This window comes from Chinchilla lanigera, unplaced genomic scaffold (assembly GCF_000276665.1).
Source record: "Chinchilla lanigera isolate Chin_1 unplaced genomic scaffold, ChiLan1.0 scaffold00024, whole genome shotgun sequence".
In the NCBI taxonomy this organism is placed as follows: domain Eukaryota; kingdom Metazoa; phylum Chordata; class Mammalia; order Rodentia; family Chinchillidae; genus Chinchilla; species Chinchilla lanigera.
Window position 1 is genome coordinate 3,301,181 of NW_004955425.1, and position 13,514 is coordinate 3,314,694.

The 13,514-nt window shown below is 33.8% G+C and overlaps 1 protein-coding gene across 1 annotated transcript in view; it reads right to left on the reverse strand.

Annotated features, from left to right (window-relative positions):
- Kif20b (kinesin family member 20B) overlaps positions 1-12,711 on the reverse strand; it is a 52,623-nt gene extending 39,912 nt beyond the window's left edge. Inside the window, exons 1-13 of the mRNA XM_005385846.2 lie at positions 12,584-12,711; positions 10,727-10,874; positions 8,760-8,846; positions 8,551-8,667; positions 7,865-8,003; positions 7,045-7,229; positions 5,921-5,957; positions 5,137-5,364; positions 3,749-3,860; positions 2,807-2,878; positions 2,573-2,719; positions 1,780-1,942; positions 968-1,261 (exon numbers count right to left, since the gene is read on the reverse strand). Coding sequence (XP_005385903.1) covers positions 968-1,261; positions 1,780-1,942; positions 2,573-2,719; positions 2,807-2,878; positions 3,749-3,860; positions 5,137-5,364; positions 5,921-5,957; positions 7,045-7,229; positions 7,865-8,003; positions 8,551-8,667; positions 8,760-8,846; positions 10,727-10,873 — 1,728 coding nt within the window. The 5' untranslated portion in view covers position 10,874; positions 12,584-12,711. The remainder of the gene's footprint in view (positions 1-967; positions 1,262-1,779; positions 1,943-2,572; positions 2,720-2,806; positions 2,879-3,748; positions 3,861-5,136; positions 5,365-5,920; positions 5,958-7,044; positions 7,230-7,864; positions 8,004-8,550; positions 8,668-8,759; positions 8,847-10,726; positions 10,875-12,583) is intronic.
- Positions 12,712-13,514: the final 803 nt, after the last annotated feature.

A 13,514-nucleotide genomic window follows, 5' to 3' on the forward strand; every position in this document is an offset into this window, starting at 1 on the left:
GCTGGGGATTTAGCTCAGCGGCAAAAGCGCCTGGCTGGCAAGCGCAAGGTCGTGAGTTCGGTTCCCGGTACCAGAGAAAAACCAAAAAAAAAAAAAAAAAAGTAATGTGTTAACTTTAGTCATAGGTGAAAACAAAGTGGCTATAACAGGTAATAGTCATATCACTGGAAAAATTTTGATATGGATGGTACAGTATAATATTTTATTATAGTAATGTTTAATTTCTTGGATATGAAAATGAATTCATGATCTGAGGAAAAAACCATGTTCTGAAGAAATACATGTAGAAATATTTAGTTTCATAGTATTATTAAGCACACAGCTTGTTTTCAAAGAGTATAAAACAAAAAACTGTGTATTCACATATTTATAACAACTGACAAATCCAGATGAAAAATAAATGAGTGATCATTATATTCATCTTTCCACAGGTTTGAAATCTTTCAAAAAAAAAAAAGTGAGATAAAAAAATTTCAGTGTGTTGTTTTAAAAAAAAGGGAGACAGATATTATAGTCTCAGCTACTGGCGGACTTATGGGGAAGCAAAGCTTGGGTCTAGGAGTTTGCTAATTTGCTGAGAACCTGGGACACATAAGAAGAGCCCATCTCAAAAAAAAAGGAGAGAATATTAAGAATTGGTAGCCTGCTCATGGCTCATGCCTGTAATCCCAGCATACAAGAGGCTAAGGCAGAAGGATTATTCCCAGCTCAAGGCCAGTTAGGCCTCATAGTGAGTTCAAGGCCAGCCTGAACTACTTAGCAAGACCCTCTCTCAAAACAAAACAAACCTCCCCTCAAAAAAAAAAAGGAATTGGTAGCCTGAATACAGAAAATTAAACCAAGCATAGAAGTATGAGATCTTAGCTGGTGATATAGCCAGTGGCACAGCTCCTGCCTGCCAAATGCAAGTCCTGAGTTTGACTGCTGGTACCAAAAAAAACCAGAAGTATGAGATCTTAATACATACTCTGTTCTCCTTACAGCTCATGAAATCCTGATCTTCCTCTAATGTCTTATCTAGATCTTCATCAATAAGTTCTGTTTCCCCAATTTGGTTATTTCGGTTTTCTTCAGGTTTTTCTAGGTCCTCAACCACATCTTCATCTTCCACCAAATCTTCTAGACTATTTTCCCATGAAAGTGTTGTTCTTTTTACATTTAATATTTTATTATCCAAATTACTGTCTGATACATCTTGAGATGATTTGATCGGTCCAAAAGATTTCTCTTGAGAAGAATTTAAATTATCCGGGACACAAACCTGTTAAAATATCAAACGTGACTTTTAAAGCAGAAAAAACAAGAACTGTCCACTATAACCAACTTAATAAAATTAACTAAAATGACAACCTAAGTATTAAAGCTATGAAAAAATACTAAGAAAGCAGCATACTTCAATAAAACTTCTATAAAGAAAAAGCTACTTATACATGAAATGATAGAAAAAGCCACATTCCTACATAAAGTTCTTAGTATTATTCCAGGCAAAAGGCTTTCTAATTAGCTAGGACTAAATGAACCACATAGATAGAAGGGCAGATAATTCATTCTGAGGATATCTATTAATTTGTAACATGTTTATAATTAACACTGCTAAAGGTCATTTTAATCCTTTCAGGGCAACTTCCAATATTTTCCTATGACTTCATACTTCATTAAGTATTTGATTTTCAATTATTTCCTAGGCTTACAATGACAAGTACAAAGCACTTCAAGGAATATTAATATTCTAATAAGAGGCAATTTAAAAATTTGAGTCTAAATTTGAATTACATTTACCTTTTGTGCAATGGCTGAGAACTTCAATACACTGAGTGTTTCATCATAAGCAAAACAACACTGACTGATGTTGACAATCATACATATTTTCCCTTTACCATTAAAAAAACTTTGAAAATAGTGAGTCAGCTTACTTTCCCGAAAAGGCACATGCTGTTGAAATCTATGGAAAAAGTTTTTCAAACAATTGTGAGTTAAAACAAATTTCATGAAGATGCTAAATAATTTTACAAAGAAATAATTAGTTCAGCTATCACAAACCTAAACTTTAGATTAGTGATTAGTCCCACATATAAAAGTTCTTCTGATTGTTTTCTTTAAATACTGCTGCTGATAATAACATCAAAGATAACCCATTAGGCAAAAAATGTAAAGATTATGCTGGCTGTGTTCCCTAGTATAGAATAATTATACAAAAGATGACATAAAACACCATGAACTAGAAATGCTAAAGGCTGGTCCAGTAGTTAATCTAAAACACTAATTAATGCACAAAATTTTTTTTCATATAAAATACAGAGTACTTTTATAAGAAAAAAATGTAGCTTTAGATACCAAACTAGCATCATGAGAAACTTACTATCTCAAGTGTCCATTAATATATATCTGCTACAGAAAATATTGAGTTTACTTGACGAGTCAATGACATTGAAAAAAATTATTTTTGTGTTTTTCTAATCTAGGATATAAGTATGTTAATCATAGTCCATATAGTCCTTACAGACAAGCAAAAGTACTTACTAAAAAGAGCAAAGTTGGAAGTTTAAATACTTCACATGCTAATAACACTTACTTTGACTTTTCACTGTTCTTTAAAACATTAATACACTTTCCCAGAGTCAATAAAGAAGTGTTGATGTTCCCAGTCTCTCTTAACCTTTCACCTTCATTCTGTGTCTTCATGCTTCGTTCTGAACCAGCAAGATCACATAAAGATAATCTGAATCAACCAAACCACAATAAAAAATTATTTTAAAATTCTTCAAAGAATTCAAAATAATGACAATTTAAAGAACACTCAACTTACTCACTGACTCGAAGTACACGAGATATTTCAGAATCTTCAATTTGCAGTATTCTAATAGTGAATATGCTGTGACTAAAAGAAACAAAGATTTTTCCATTTTTCCATTTTTAATTTCCGCATTTTAAATAAGAGATACCTAACATCTCAATGTACCTTTACTTATAATCCAGTATTAGCTATAGTCCTTTAGAGTATTTTCGAACTTGCTGCCAGACACGTCAATCCAGTGTTTCACTGGCAATACCAGACTGCCTAAATCATATCCTTTGCCTAGTCCCAATCCTTCAGAGCTTCTCTTTTCGATATTCTAGCATCTATTAATGAAATAATTTATAATTCCCAATTTCCTTGCAAATGTTATTAACTAAATTTATATTATGTAGAGCCAGTATTCTTTGAACTATACACCTAAAGCAAAGCATATATGATATATTTGAGATATATATATACACACACACATATATAGGCTTATTTGGATCGTAAGTCATATATGCCCAACTTAATAGAGGGACAGGGCTCTTTTCCCTCTTAAGAGAAAATCTGTTTTAAGAATTTAACTGCTGAAACTTATTCCTTTGTCTGTCATCTACCAATTCCATTCAACAAAAACATCTGTGAACCTCTTGAGATTATGGTCTAACTCAGTAAAAGAATATCCATGAAGTAGAAAAGAAAGAAAAGACCACCTTTCTAGGCAACTGAAAAAATGAGCTAGGATACTGACACAAAGAGTAAGGAAACCTAGATTTCCTAAAATTAGTGAACACAATGGTAGAATAAGAAATAATATTATGTTTAGTGCTTTTTAGTCTACAGGAAAAAAGTTCTTTACGCCTACAAAGTCATTTAACAGAACCTACTGCCTGTTTTACTGTATAATAAACTGCATAGCACAGAATACTATGGTTGTTTCAGGATTACTTCAAAGGATGTACTTCTCACCTTCTACTGGAAGCGTTGTTCAGTTTCGTGAAGGCAACACTCTGGTGTTTTATTCCTAATTTTAAAAGTCGATATGCTTCTTTGGAATCAGATATTTGAATCCATTGTAGGTCTTAAAACATAAGATGGACACATAACAATTTATGTTAAAAAAGGGTATTCTCTACACTCTGACACATTTTCCCAATAATACAGAATGAAATCTTTCTTTTAACAACACAGACATTGAAGTCAACTCAGCTACTTCCTAATTTTAAAAGTCGATATGCTTCTTTGGAATCAGATATTTGAATCCATTGTAGGTCTTAAAACATAAGATGGACACATAACAATTTATGTTAAAAAAGGGTATTCTCTACACTCTGACACATTTTCCCAATAATACAGAATGAAATCTTTCTTTTAACAACACAGACATTGAAGTCAACTCAGCTACTTCATATTCCAGAACGGATTATGATATTACGGTACTTAATTTATACAAACTCATGAAGTAAATGTTCTTCAGTAGTCTGCCAGAGGAAAAATTTTAAAAGGTAAATTCCTTAGAATTTGACATTTAGGGGAAAAAAAAAGACAATACATACTACAGATTCAATCTACAGAAACACCTAGCTGTGTACAAGACAATACAGATTGGAATGCATCAAAGACTCATGCAAAATAATCTACAGTCTGTAAAAATCAAGTAGAATATAAAAAATATCACAGTGTACTACCTATAGTAAGATAATTAAAGGAAAAAAAAATTTTGATGCATCATTCCTGGAGGTACTACAATACCAGGTTAATACTTTGAGTAGACGGAGCAAGCTCCTCTTCTATCTCCCAGCTCCAGAAATCCATTTAATATACTGTCCTTAGATAGAGGACATATCACGTATTAAGCTGATAAGAACAGATATTACACTTGATCTTGGCCAAAAGGCCAAGGAGCACAAATTAATTTGAGATTTTTATTGTGAATATTATACACACATATAAAGATACACACATGCACATGGCCATTACATTATTAATATGTACTTCCTGTGAGTAATAAGTTTTAAAGAGTTAGAAAAATATCACAATGGAAGAACAATAATATTTCATAGCTCCAAAATTTTGACATTTCAAAGTAGCAGATTATAAATTTCAACACACTTATCTTTTCCCATCACCATGAATTCAGTTAATGATACTCGACCAAACACAATACCAAACTACACATTTTTATATTCAAGTGTAACAAACATATTAAATATACTTCCAAAGTACAAACTTCTCTTATTTTCTTGATGTTAATAATGAATATAAAGTGTATTAATTTCCTGTTTGCTTTTCAATAGCTATCACAAAGCCTGGAAGGCAACTTTGCTAAACTAACTTAAAAATATTCATTAGCATACCTTTTATAAAAGAATAGCCCTTTACATCTTGGGAAAGCCGCAAATTTTTCCTCTTTTGGAACTTAGATGATACAGGGACAAACAAATCATAAATACATTCATTGTAAATTTCAAAGAAAGACACCCACACAGAAAATTTTATATTATTATCCATATTCAAGCTAGCTTGTTCACAATCTTTCATGGATTCTTCAAACTCTGAGACATTCAAAGAGTTTGTTGAAATTCCTACAAAAAATAAAAACAGAAAGGAAGAAAGAAGAAAAGACAGGAACAAAATTATGCAATTATCTAAAAATAAAAGTAAAGATCATGATTCCTGGACTTGAAAAACCAAATATCCTTAATCTTTTGAATCTATGTTATACAGTTTTTGAAACAAAGAGGCAAATAATATTTGAAATAACCAAAGTTTGGCTTCCTTTTGTCCCTCCTTTCTTTTGGAAAATATGCTAACAAACCGCATAGAAATTAAATGCAAAGAACAAAGAAAAATAAGAACATCTCTAAATTCAATATTAAAGTAATAACCAGTGAAAGGATTAGAGTTACATACTGTTTCCCAAGTATTACTATGTCATTAAAGAAATTAAATCACCTGGAGTGATTTACAAAGTAAAAGTTTTGGGGGCTGGGGATTTAGCTCAGCGGCCAAAAGTGCCTGCCTGGCAAGAGCAAGGTCGTGAGTTCGGTTCCCGGTACCGGAGAAAAAAAAAAAAAAAAAACAAACTAAAAGTTTTATAAATGTATTTCATATAAACAGATTAAAGAAAGGAACCCTTACCATGCAGAGTATCATAACTGCCATTATGCACAGCAACCTAGAAGATAATTTTTTTAAAAAGTTTAAAAACACTTTTAGTTAAGGTGACAAAGTCAAGATATAATTTAAGTTTATTTAAAGACATACAATTACTTATCCAAATAAAAGTCACTGACCAAATGACAACCAGGCCCTGTGCATGCTATGCAAACACTCTATTACTGAGCTACAACCCCAGCCAGAGACTCTTTTATTAAAAAAAAAAGAGGTCTCATACTTCAGTAAGAAAAAAAGTCAAACAGAAAAATGGACCAAGAACATATCTGATGTTCCACAGGAAAAATTCTAAGACGAACTAATTAATCACTTCATTTATAATTAAAGAAATAAATTAAGGCCAAGTGAGAACATTTTTCATCGGCCTGAACAGAAACCATTAAATACCCATTGTTGGCCTGAGTTTGGAAAAATGAGCACACAATGTATTTACAACAGAAAGTTTCCTTACTAAAGCACTGTTTAAAATAGTTCATGATGGAAGTTAATGATGTTTAAAATAGTTAATAATGAAATATAAATATTCACCATGGGTAAATGGTTAAAATTCTGACTTAAAAGAAGAAGAAAGTAAACACATAAACTAACAGAAAAGAGACACATGATTTGTAGGGAGGAGTATTAAATTATGCTAAATGAGAAAGTAAGTTATAAATAAATACAATAAGACCTCATTTGTGTTTTTTAAAAAACTATATCCCACACATAATTTTAATTTTTAAAAAAGGGTAGGGTGTAGCACCCAGTGGTACAGTACTTGCCTAGCAGGCATAAGCCCCTGAGTTATATCCCCAGCAAGGGAGGGAAGGGGTGATATGAAGACACATAGAACCATTGATATGACTGTGTATGTATGTATACCTTTCAATCCAATAATAGTGGTTTTCTCTTTAAAAACACAATAAAAAACCTCTACTTTTTATTTCTCACATTCTCTTATTTAAATTTTGTGTATATACACTACCTTTACACTTAACAGAACTTTTATACAAAAAGTATGATGCTGGTTTTAAAATAATCAAAAATGACTTCTCAACTATTTATATTTATAATGGTTAAGCATTCTTATTTTTGAGCATGAAGCATACCTCTTTTATTTGTCGAAGTAATGCACTTTTGCTAGCACCTTCTTCCTTCTCTTGGTCTGGTGATAAGCGTAAGAATTCTCTAGATCTATGTGGCTTAAGGTTCATCTTTGTATATAGTCTTTCTCGGAGACTATCAAATAACACATTCAAAGTTCGAGGCAGAATACCAATATTTTCCTCTGTACCTGGAAAAGAAATTTTGTGCCATACTCTCAGGCTAGTAGGAAAGTGGGAACATTCCTGAGCTAATAAAACTTTCTTTTATACTAGCATAAGCAAGAGTAAATAACTAAAACAAAAGTGAGAAAAACTGAGAGATTATTCACTTTTTCATCACTTTGGTCCGCACTGTATTAGCAATATTTTATTGTCCACTATTCTAATGCAAACTCTAAAGTTTTACATTCAGATCAGGCCATAATATTAAGATTTACAATCACGTATAATCACAAAACATAAAAGTAAAATGAAATAACGTCTCACTGGTGATCCACGCTTAATTCTCTACATCAATCCTTTTTCTGAATTCTAATCACCTTAACCTCCATCAGATGGATGGTTTTACAAGTGAATTAAATAAAACCCATCAGTAACAGGGCCAGGGATGAAGCTCAGTGATAGAGCATTTGCCCAGCATGCATAAAGCCCTGAGTTTGATCCCTAGTACTGAAAAGAGAAAAGAAAAAAAAAAGAATAATCAATAACAATAAAAATGGAGTAAACACATACTAGGTAATAAAAAAAAACATAACTACTATAATTATAAAAATATCAATAGAATATTATTGCTTCTTTTTCCTTCTGGACAAATAATACTTACCTTGAAATGTATATGTTTTTCCTGAATTGGTTAGCCCATAAGTAAAAATCAGCCGACTTTGTCCTTTCAAGAGGTCTTTTACTGGCTGCGTAATGCAACCCTGAAAGAATTCCTTCTGTGAAGTTTCTGGGCCAAAAACCTAAGGAAGCATTTTTAAGACATCTTTTTACAAAATTCAAGTAAATATTTGTAATGAGTTCCACCCTGTATCTCATGTGTAAAAAATTTAAAAGATTAGTTTTAGATGATTGCTCTCAAAATAGGCTCTCTTCCCCACTACCAAAAATACACTTGACAGTTTAACTTAGATCAGCAAGTTTTCAAGATAAGAAATCTGACCCACACAGCCACTCATGTTTTCATCTTAGTAAACTTTTCTGTAAATTTTTAAACATTTTTTTAAAAATTAAGATTATTGTGATTTTCTGAATCCCAGTTATACACCATATTTATAGACTTTAAATTTGAATCCTATTCTCAAGTAATAACACACATGCCAGAGGTCTAACTTCTATTAGCACAAAATAAACAGTTCACTATAAAAAGAAGTTGGGGGAGCAGGGAAATAGGGCTATAGCTCAGTAGTTAAACACATGCTACGTGTATGCATAACACACTGGGTTCAACTCCTAGTGCCACCCTCTATTCCGTATCTCCCCCAAAGTTGCATTTCACAGGGTACTTACTTTAGAAAAAGTGAATTTCTGTGCCATCTGTCCAGAGCTTTTCTCACTTAACCGGCCAAGGGTGCTTTGAGGATCTTTCAGCAAAACAGTCTGTGAATCTACAACATGTACACAGCCCTACAATACATTGCCACAGTAAATAATGGTAATGGTATTTTGCCCGTTTAAGGAAATGGAAATATTAAAATCCAATTAAATTCAACACAAACCTCAGACTCGTGTTCTTTTTCTGCCTGTGTAAAAGGTCTTATTCGAAGACAAACTTGGAGATAACCTTTAGATTCCAAACTGTTTGCCTAAAAAAGAATAAAACTGTATTTTTAAAATACAGAAAATGACTGCTCATAGATCATCATTCTTTAACATGGGTGACTGGTTAAATACAGAATTTCTAAGCAGACATTATTCTATTTTTAACTACTTTAAATATTTTTAAAAAAGCCTCCAAAAATCTGTGTTAAATTTTAAAAGAAGAGTAAAAGGAAATAATTATTTGAAAACTAAAACTCACAAAACTGATACAAAAACTAAAAAATCTGAGTAATCCTACATCTGTTGAAGAAATTTAATGCATTACAAAACAAAATAATCCCACAAAGAAAATCCAGGCTCTGGTAGCTCACTAACAAATTCTCACAAACATTTAAGGGAATAATCATAAAACTCACACATAAAATATAAGAAAACACCTCAATGAATTTTGAGTTTGACATACCACAATCTGATAAGGGTCTCTTTAGAAAAAAATTATAGAATTATAAATCACATTAAGATCAATGAAAACTTTCCCTAACAAAATACTAACCAATATATAGAACTGGATAATATATCACAACCAGTATGATTTATCCCAGGAATTTAGGTCAGTTAAGCATTCAAAAATCAATTAGGATAACTCATACTGTTAAAAAAGTAATTGAGAAGAAACTTTCACCTCTATAGAAACAAAGTAAGCAGTTGACAAAATTCAACAACCTTCACAGAAAGAATTCTTAACAAGGTGAAATAGAAATATCCTCAACTTGATGAAGGGCATTTATCCAAAAGAAAAAATCTATTGCAAATAACATAACTGTGAAAGACTGAGTAGTAAGGTACAAAACTAGACAAGAGATTTCTGCTCATCATTTTTGTTCAACATTGAATAGCTGACTAGCCAGTCCAATGAGTCAAAAAGAAAAATCCAATAAATAAAAAAGAAACATCCAAATTAGGAAATAAGACATAAAATTTTTTATTCACAGACAATATGAGTGCCTACCTACAAAATGTAACAAATAAAAAGCTATTCTAATTGAGTTTAATAATAAGTTTACTAAATGATTTTAATAATGTAGCATGAAAAAATCTACAGGCCAAATCAATTATTTTTCTATCTATATTGGAAACACTAAGAAACTGATTTTAAAAAGCAACATATTAAAAATAGTCTAAAACTCTTAAATACTAAAGGATAAATCAGTAAAAAAGACGTAAGATCTGTACACAAAACACTGCAGATAAATTAATAAGAGACCAAACTAAATGGAGATATACCTTGTTCATTGTTTGATAAATCCAATACTGTTAAGATAGATTCTTTTAAAACTGATGTACAGATTCAATGCAATCTCAAGGTTTTTTGAAAAAACTAACAAAATTCATTTTAAACCTCATTTTGAAATGTAAAGTACACAGAAGAGCTAAACTCTGAAAAAAAGAAATTTGGAGGACTAATACTACATGATGCTGAGACTTATTTTAATACTACAGTAATTAAAAGTTTCCTACTGGCAGGAAGATCTACTGATGGGCCAAGTATACCTCAAAAGTATTTCAGATTTGGTTCCAAATCATAACAAAGCAGGTCACACAAATATTACACTAGTTAGTAAGTACAGTTATCAAAGAATGAAACTTTTTTCATTTAATTTTTTTAAATGACTACCAGATTACAGCATGAATACTTGTTAAGTTGGTCAGACCTACTACTTAAAAAGACCTACTAAAGAAAACATCTACTACTTGAAAACTTTTATTTATTTCTTTTGTCGTAACAGTCCATCAAAATGTTACTGAGATACAGACAGTAGGTTCCCTTAAACCCAGAAGTTTGGGAATTTCTACTGTAGTGCCATGCGCATATTTCCTCTCAGTTATGACAATCAACATACTATTTTTCTTACAGTTTATTTACCTCAGTGTTTGAAGCAACTAAGGAAAACTCACGAGAAAGATCAAGCTTGATGCCATCAAAATTTATTTCTGAAGGCCTTTCAACTGGGTCAGCACTAAAAACATAGGATGGTCTAGGCACTGCATCTTGATTCAAATTAGATTCCATTCTGCAACAAAAATGGCAACATTTTAGACAACCTTGGTAAGTCAGCAGATAAAGAATCATTTAAAGAATACAGTCTGGGGGCTGGGGATTTAGCTCAGCGGCAAAAGCTCCTGCCTGGCAAGCGCAAGGTCGTGAGTTCGGTTCCCGGTACCGGAGAAAAACCAAAAAAACCAAAAAAAAAAAAAAAAAAAAAAAGAATACAGTCTGGCCTACTACTTCCCTCCAAATAACTAGACTCTATAAAAGGAAAACACTTAGTTTTTCACTTATAACACAGTGACCTGCCAGAAAGACAAAAAAATCAAATTATATTTACTGAACCTGAATCAAGTAATATTAAACACACCCTATTATTATTTATATGAGCCAACGTATCAGCAGATCCATCCAAAAAGATTTCCCAAATAAAGGTAATCTGTTAAGTGTGACAATGTTCACTGTTTCCCTGAAATCCTTTCAGAAATCAAATAGTAAAGAGATCACAGAGTGACTTATGACCTTGTGTTATTTTAGTTACATAGTGTCTTGTGAAGAATGTTATTTTAACACTTAGAAATTAAATTCAGTTACCTGGAAAATTACATTTAATTCTTCTAAATGGAACAAAAAAATGAAATAATTCATTAGAATACATTTAAAAACAGTACCTGAGCTCAAGGTGTAGCTCCGTGGTAGAGGGCTTACCTTGCATGAGTGACAAATTCAATACCCAATACCACAAACACAGGTACATATGAAAACAGAACCTGACACATCACAGCTTTTAAACTGAATAATACATCAGCAAATTATTACAACTGAATTAAACATCAAATCACCAAATTAAACTTAAAGAGTAACTTTGCATGAAAAAAATAAAAATATTTGAACAAAAAATATTCAAATACTGAGAATCTATTAGGTGTACAATATCAGGGCTAGAGAAGTCTCAGTTCTGTTCTCAGATAAATTTATTAACATCCAGGACAGTGATTGGTGAATTAGGGTTTCTAGCCTGAGAAGGTTGTAAATGGGCATTCAGTTTACTTCTACACAGCACACAGAACCTAAGAACAAAAGCCCTTAATTTATAAACTAGCAGGCTTAATTCATGATTCCAACTCAAATTTGTATGCACCCTCTGGATTTCAAGATAGCCGGAATAAGCCTATTTTTAGTCATTTGGAGCCCGCCTGGCAGTTCACACGGGGCTTCCCCAGAAAGAGGTAATGTCATCTGCTGAACAAACTGGGACTCCGGGACTCAGGGAGATTGGTGTGGCATATAACATAATCAACCACAATAATGAAAGATTAATGATTCCAAACACGCAATGTCTTTTCATGTGCAAGCAATGTTTTCACAACTGTCTACGTTACTGTTGGTAGTGTACACATTACCAATCTTCACAACAGCCCTAAGGTTAGGTACTATCATTACCTCCTTTTAACAGATGAAGAAACCGAGGCTCAAGAAGATTAATAAAGTCTTTCCTCAGTCAGCTAATAGGCGGTCGAAACGAGATTTAAATCATAACCCGAGTAGTATGCCTCAGTACTCGCCGCGCCCCGTCCCTCCAAAACCCGTTCCCGACAGGGGCCTCGGGAACCCCGACAGGAAGTGTGAACACTTCCACTGCTGTTTCTCTTCCTTAGGCTTGCTATAAACCCAGTCACTCACCTCCTCTTCCTCTACCTCTTTCTCCTCCTCCTCTTCACCCTCACCACTCACCTCTTCACCTACAATACCTTGGGTCAGCAGACACGCAAGCAGCGCCACGGTGTTTTCTTTTTCAAATTCAAACTATGGCGGCTAGAGCGCCGCACTGAATGCTGGGAGTAGGCGAGGCTCCGGAGGGATCCCACTGGGGCTTTCCACCGGCTCCCGGAAGAAGCTTTCAACTCTGGGGGCGGGTATTGGAACGCCAAGCGACCAATGGGCGAAGACGGGCTCCTGGGCCGTCCTGGTGCGGAGTCTAGTTTCTCTGAGGGCTCCTTGCGGCTGCCGTAGGTATCACATGTAGTTGGCTGGGATGCAAATCTTGGATTGCATTCTTGTGACAAGATACAGCTAAATCGCATAGGTGAGACCGCTGCTCTCGCAGTTAGTCCCGGACACCGCCTGAGACGGGCAGAGGAATGGCGGACTAGTCACCACTGGGTCCTGTCCCTGCAGGGCCGGAAAAAGACTCCTCATCACCGGATCCGGGGTTCCTTTCCTCGTTGCTTGAAGCTACCTGTCGTCGAAAGTGGCCCTCATGAGCGAAACCAAATTTTTCCAGGATAGATTTTTATGACCATTTTTCTTTTTTCCCCCGCTTTCCGAAGGTATAAAGCAGCTACTACTGCAAGGCGCTGCACTGTGACAGTCTTGTCCTAGGCAAGGTCTTTGCTGTGCCCAAAATGTAAGTGCCAGTGCATCCTCTCTGCTTCTTTGAGTGTAGTCCTTACTGTTACAAGCATGTAACAGTTTGCTGCGTAGGATGGCTCTCCTCGCCGTACTTAATTTTAAAGAAAAATAACTGCTAACATAAATTGAGCATTTACCTTATGCCATTCATGCTAAACTTGTAAACTGGATTGTCTCACTGATCCCGGGAACAACCCTTTGAGGTAGGTTTTATTACCCCATTTTATAAATTCTGAGGAAACTGAGTTCACAA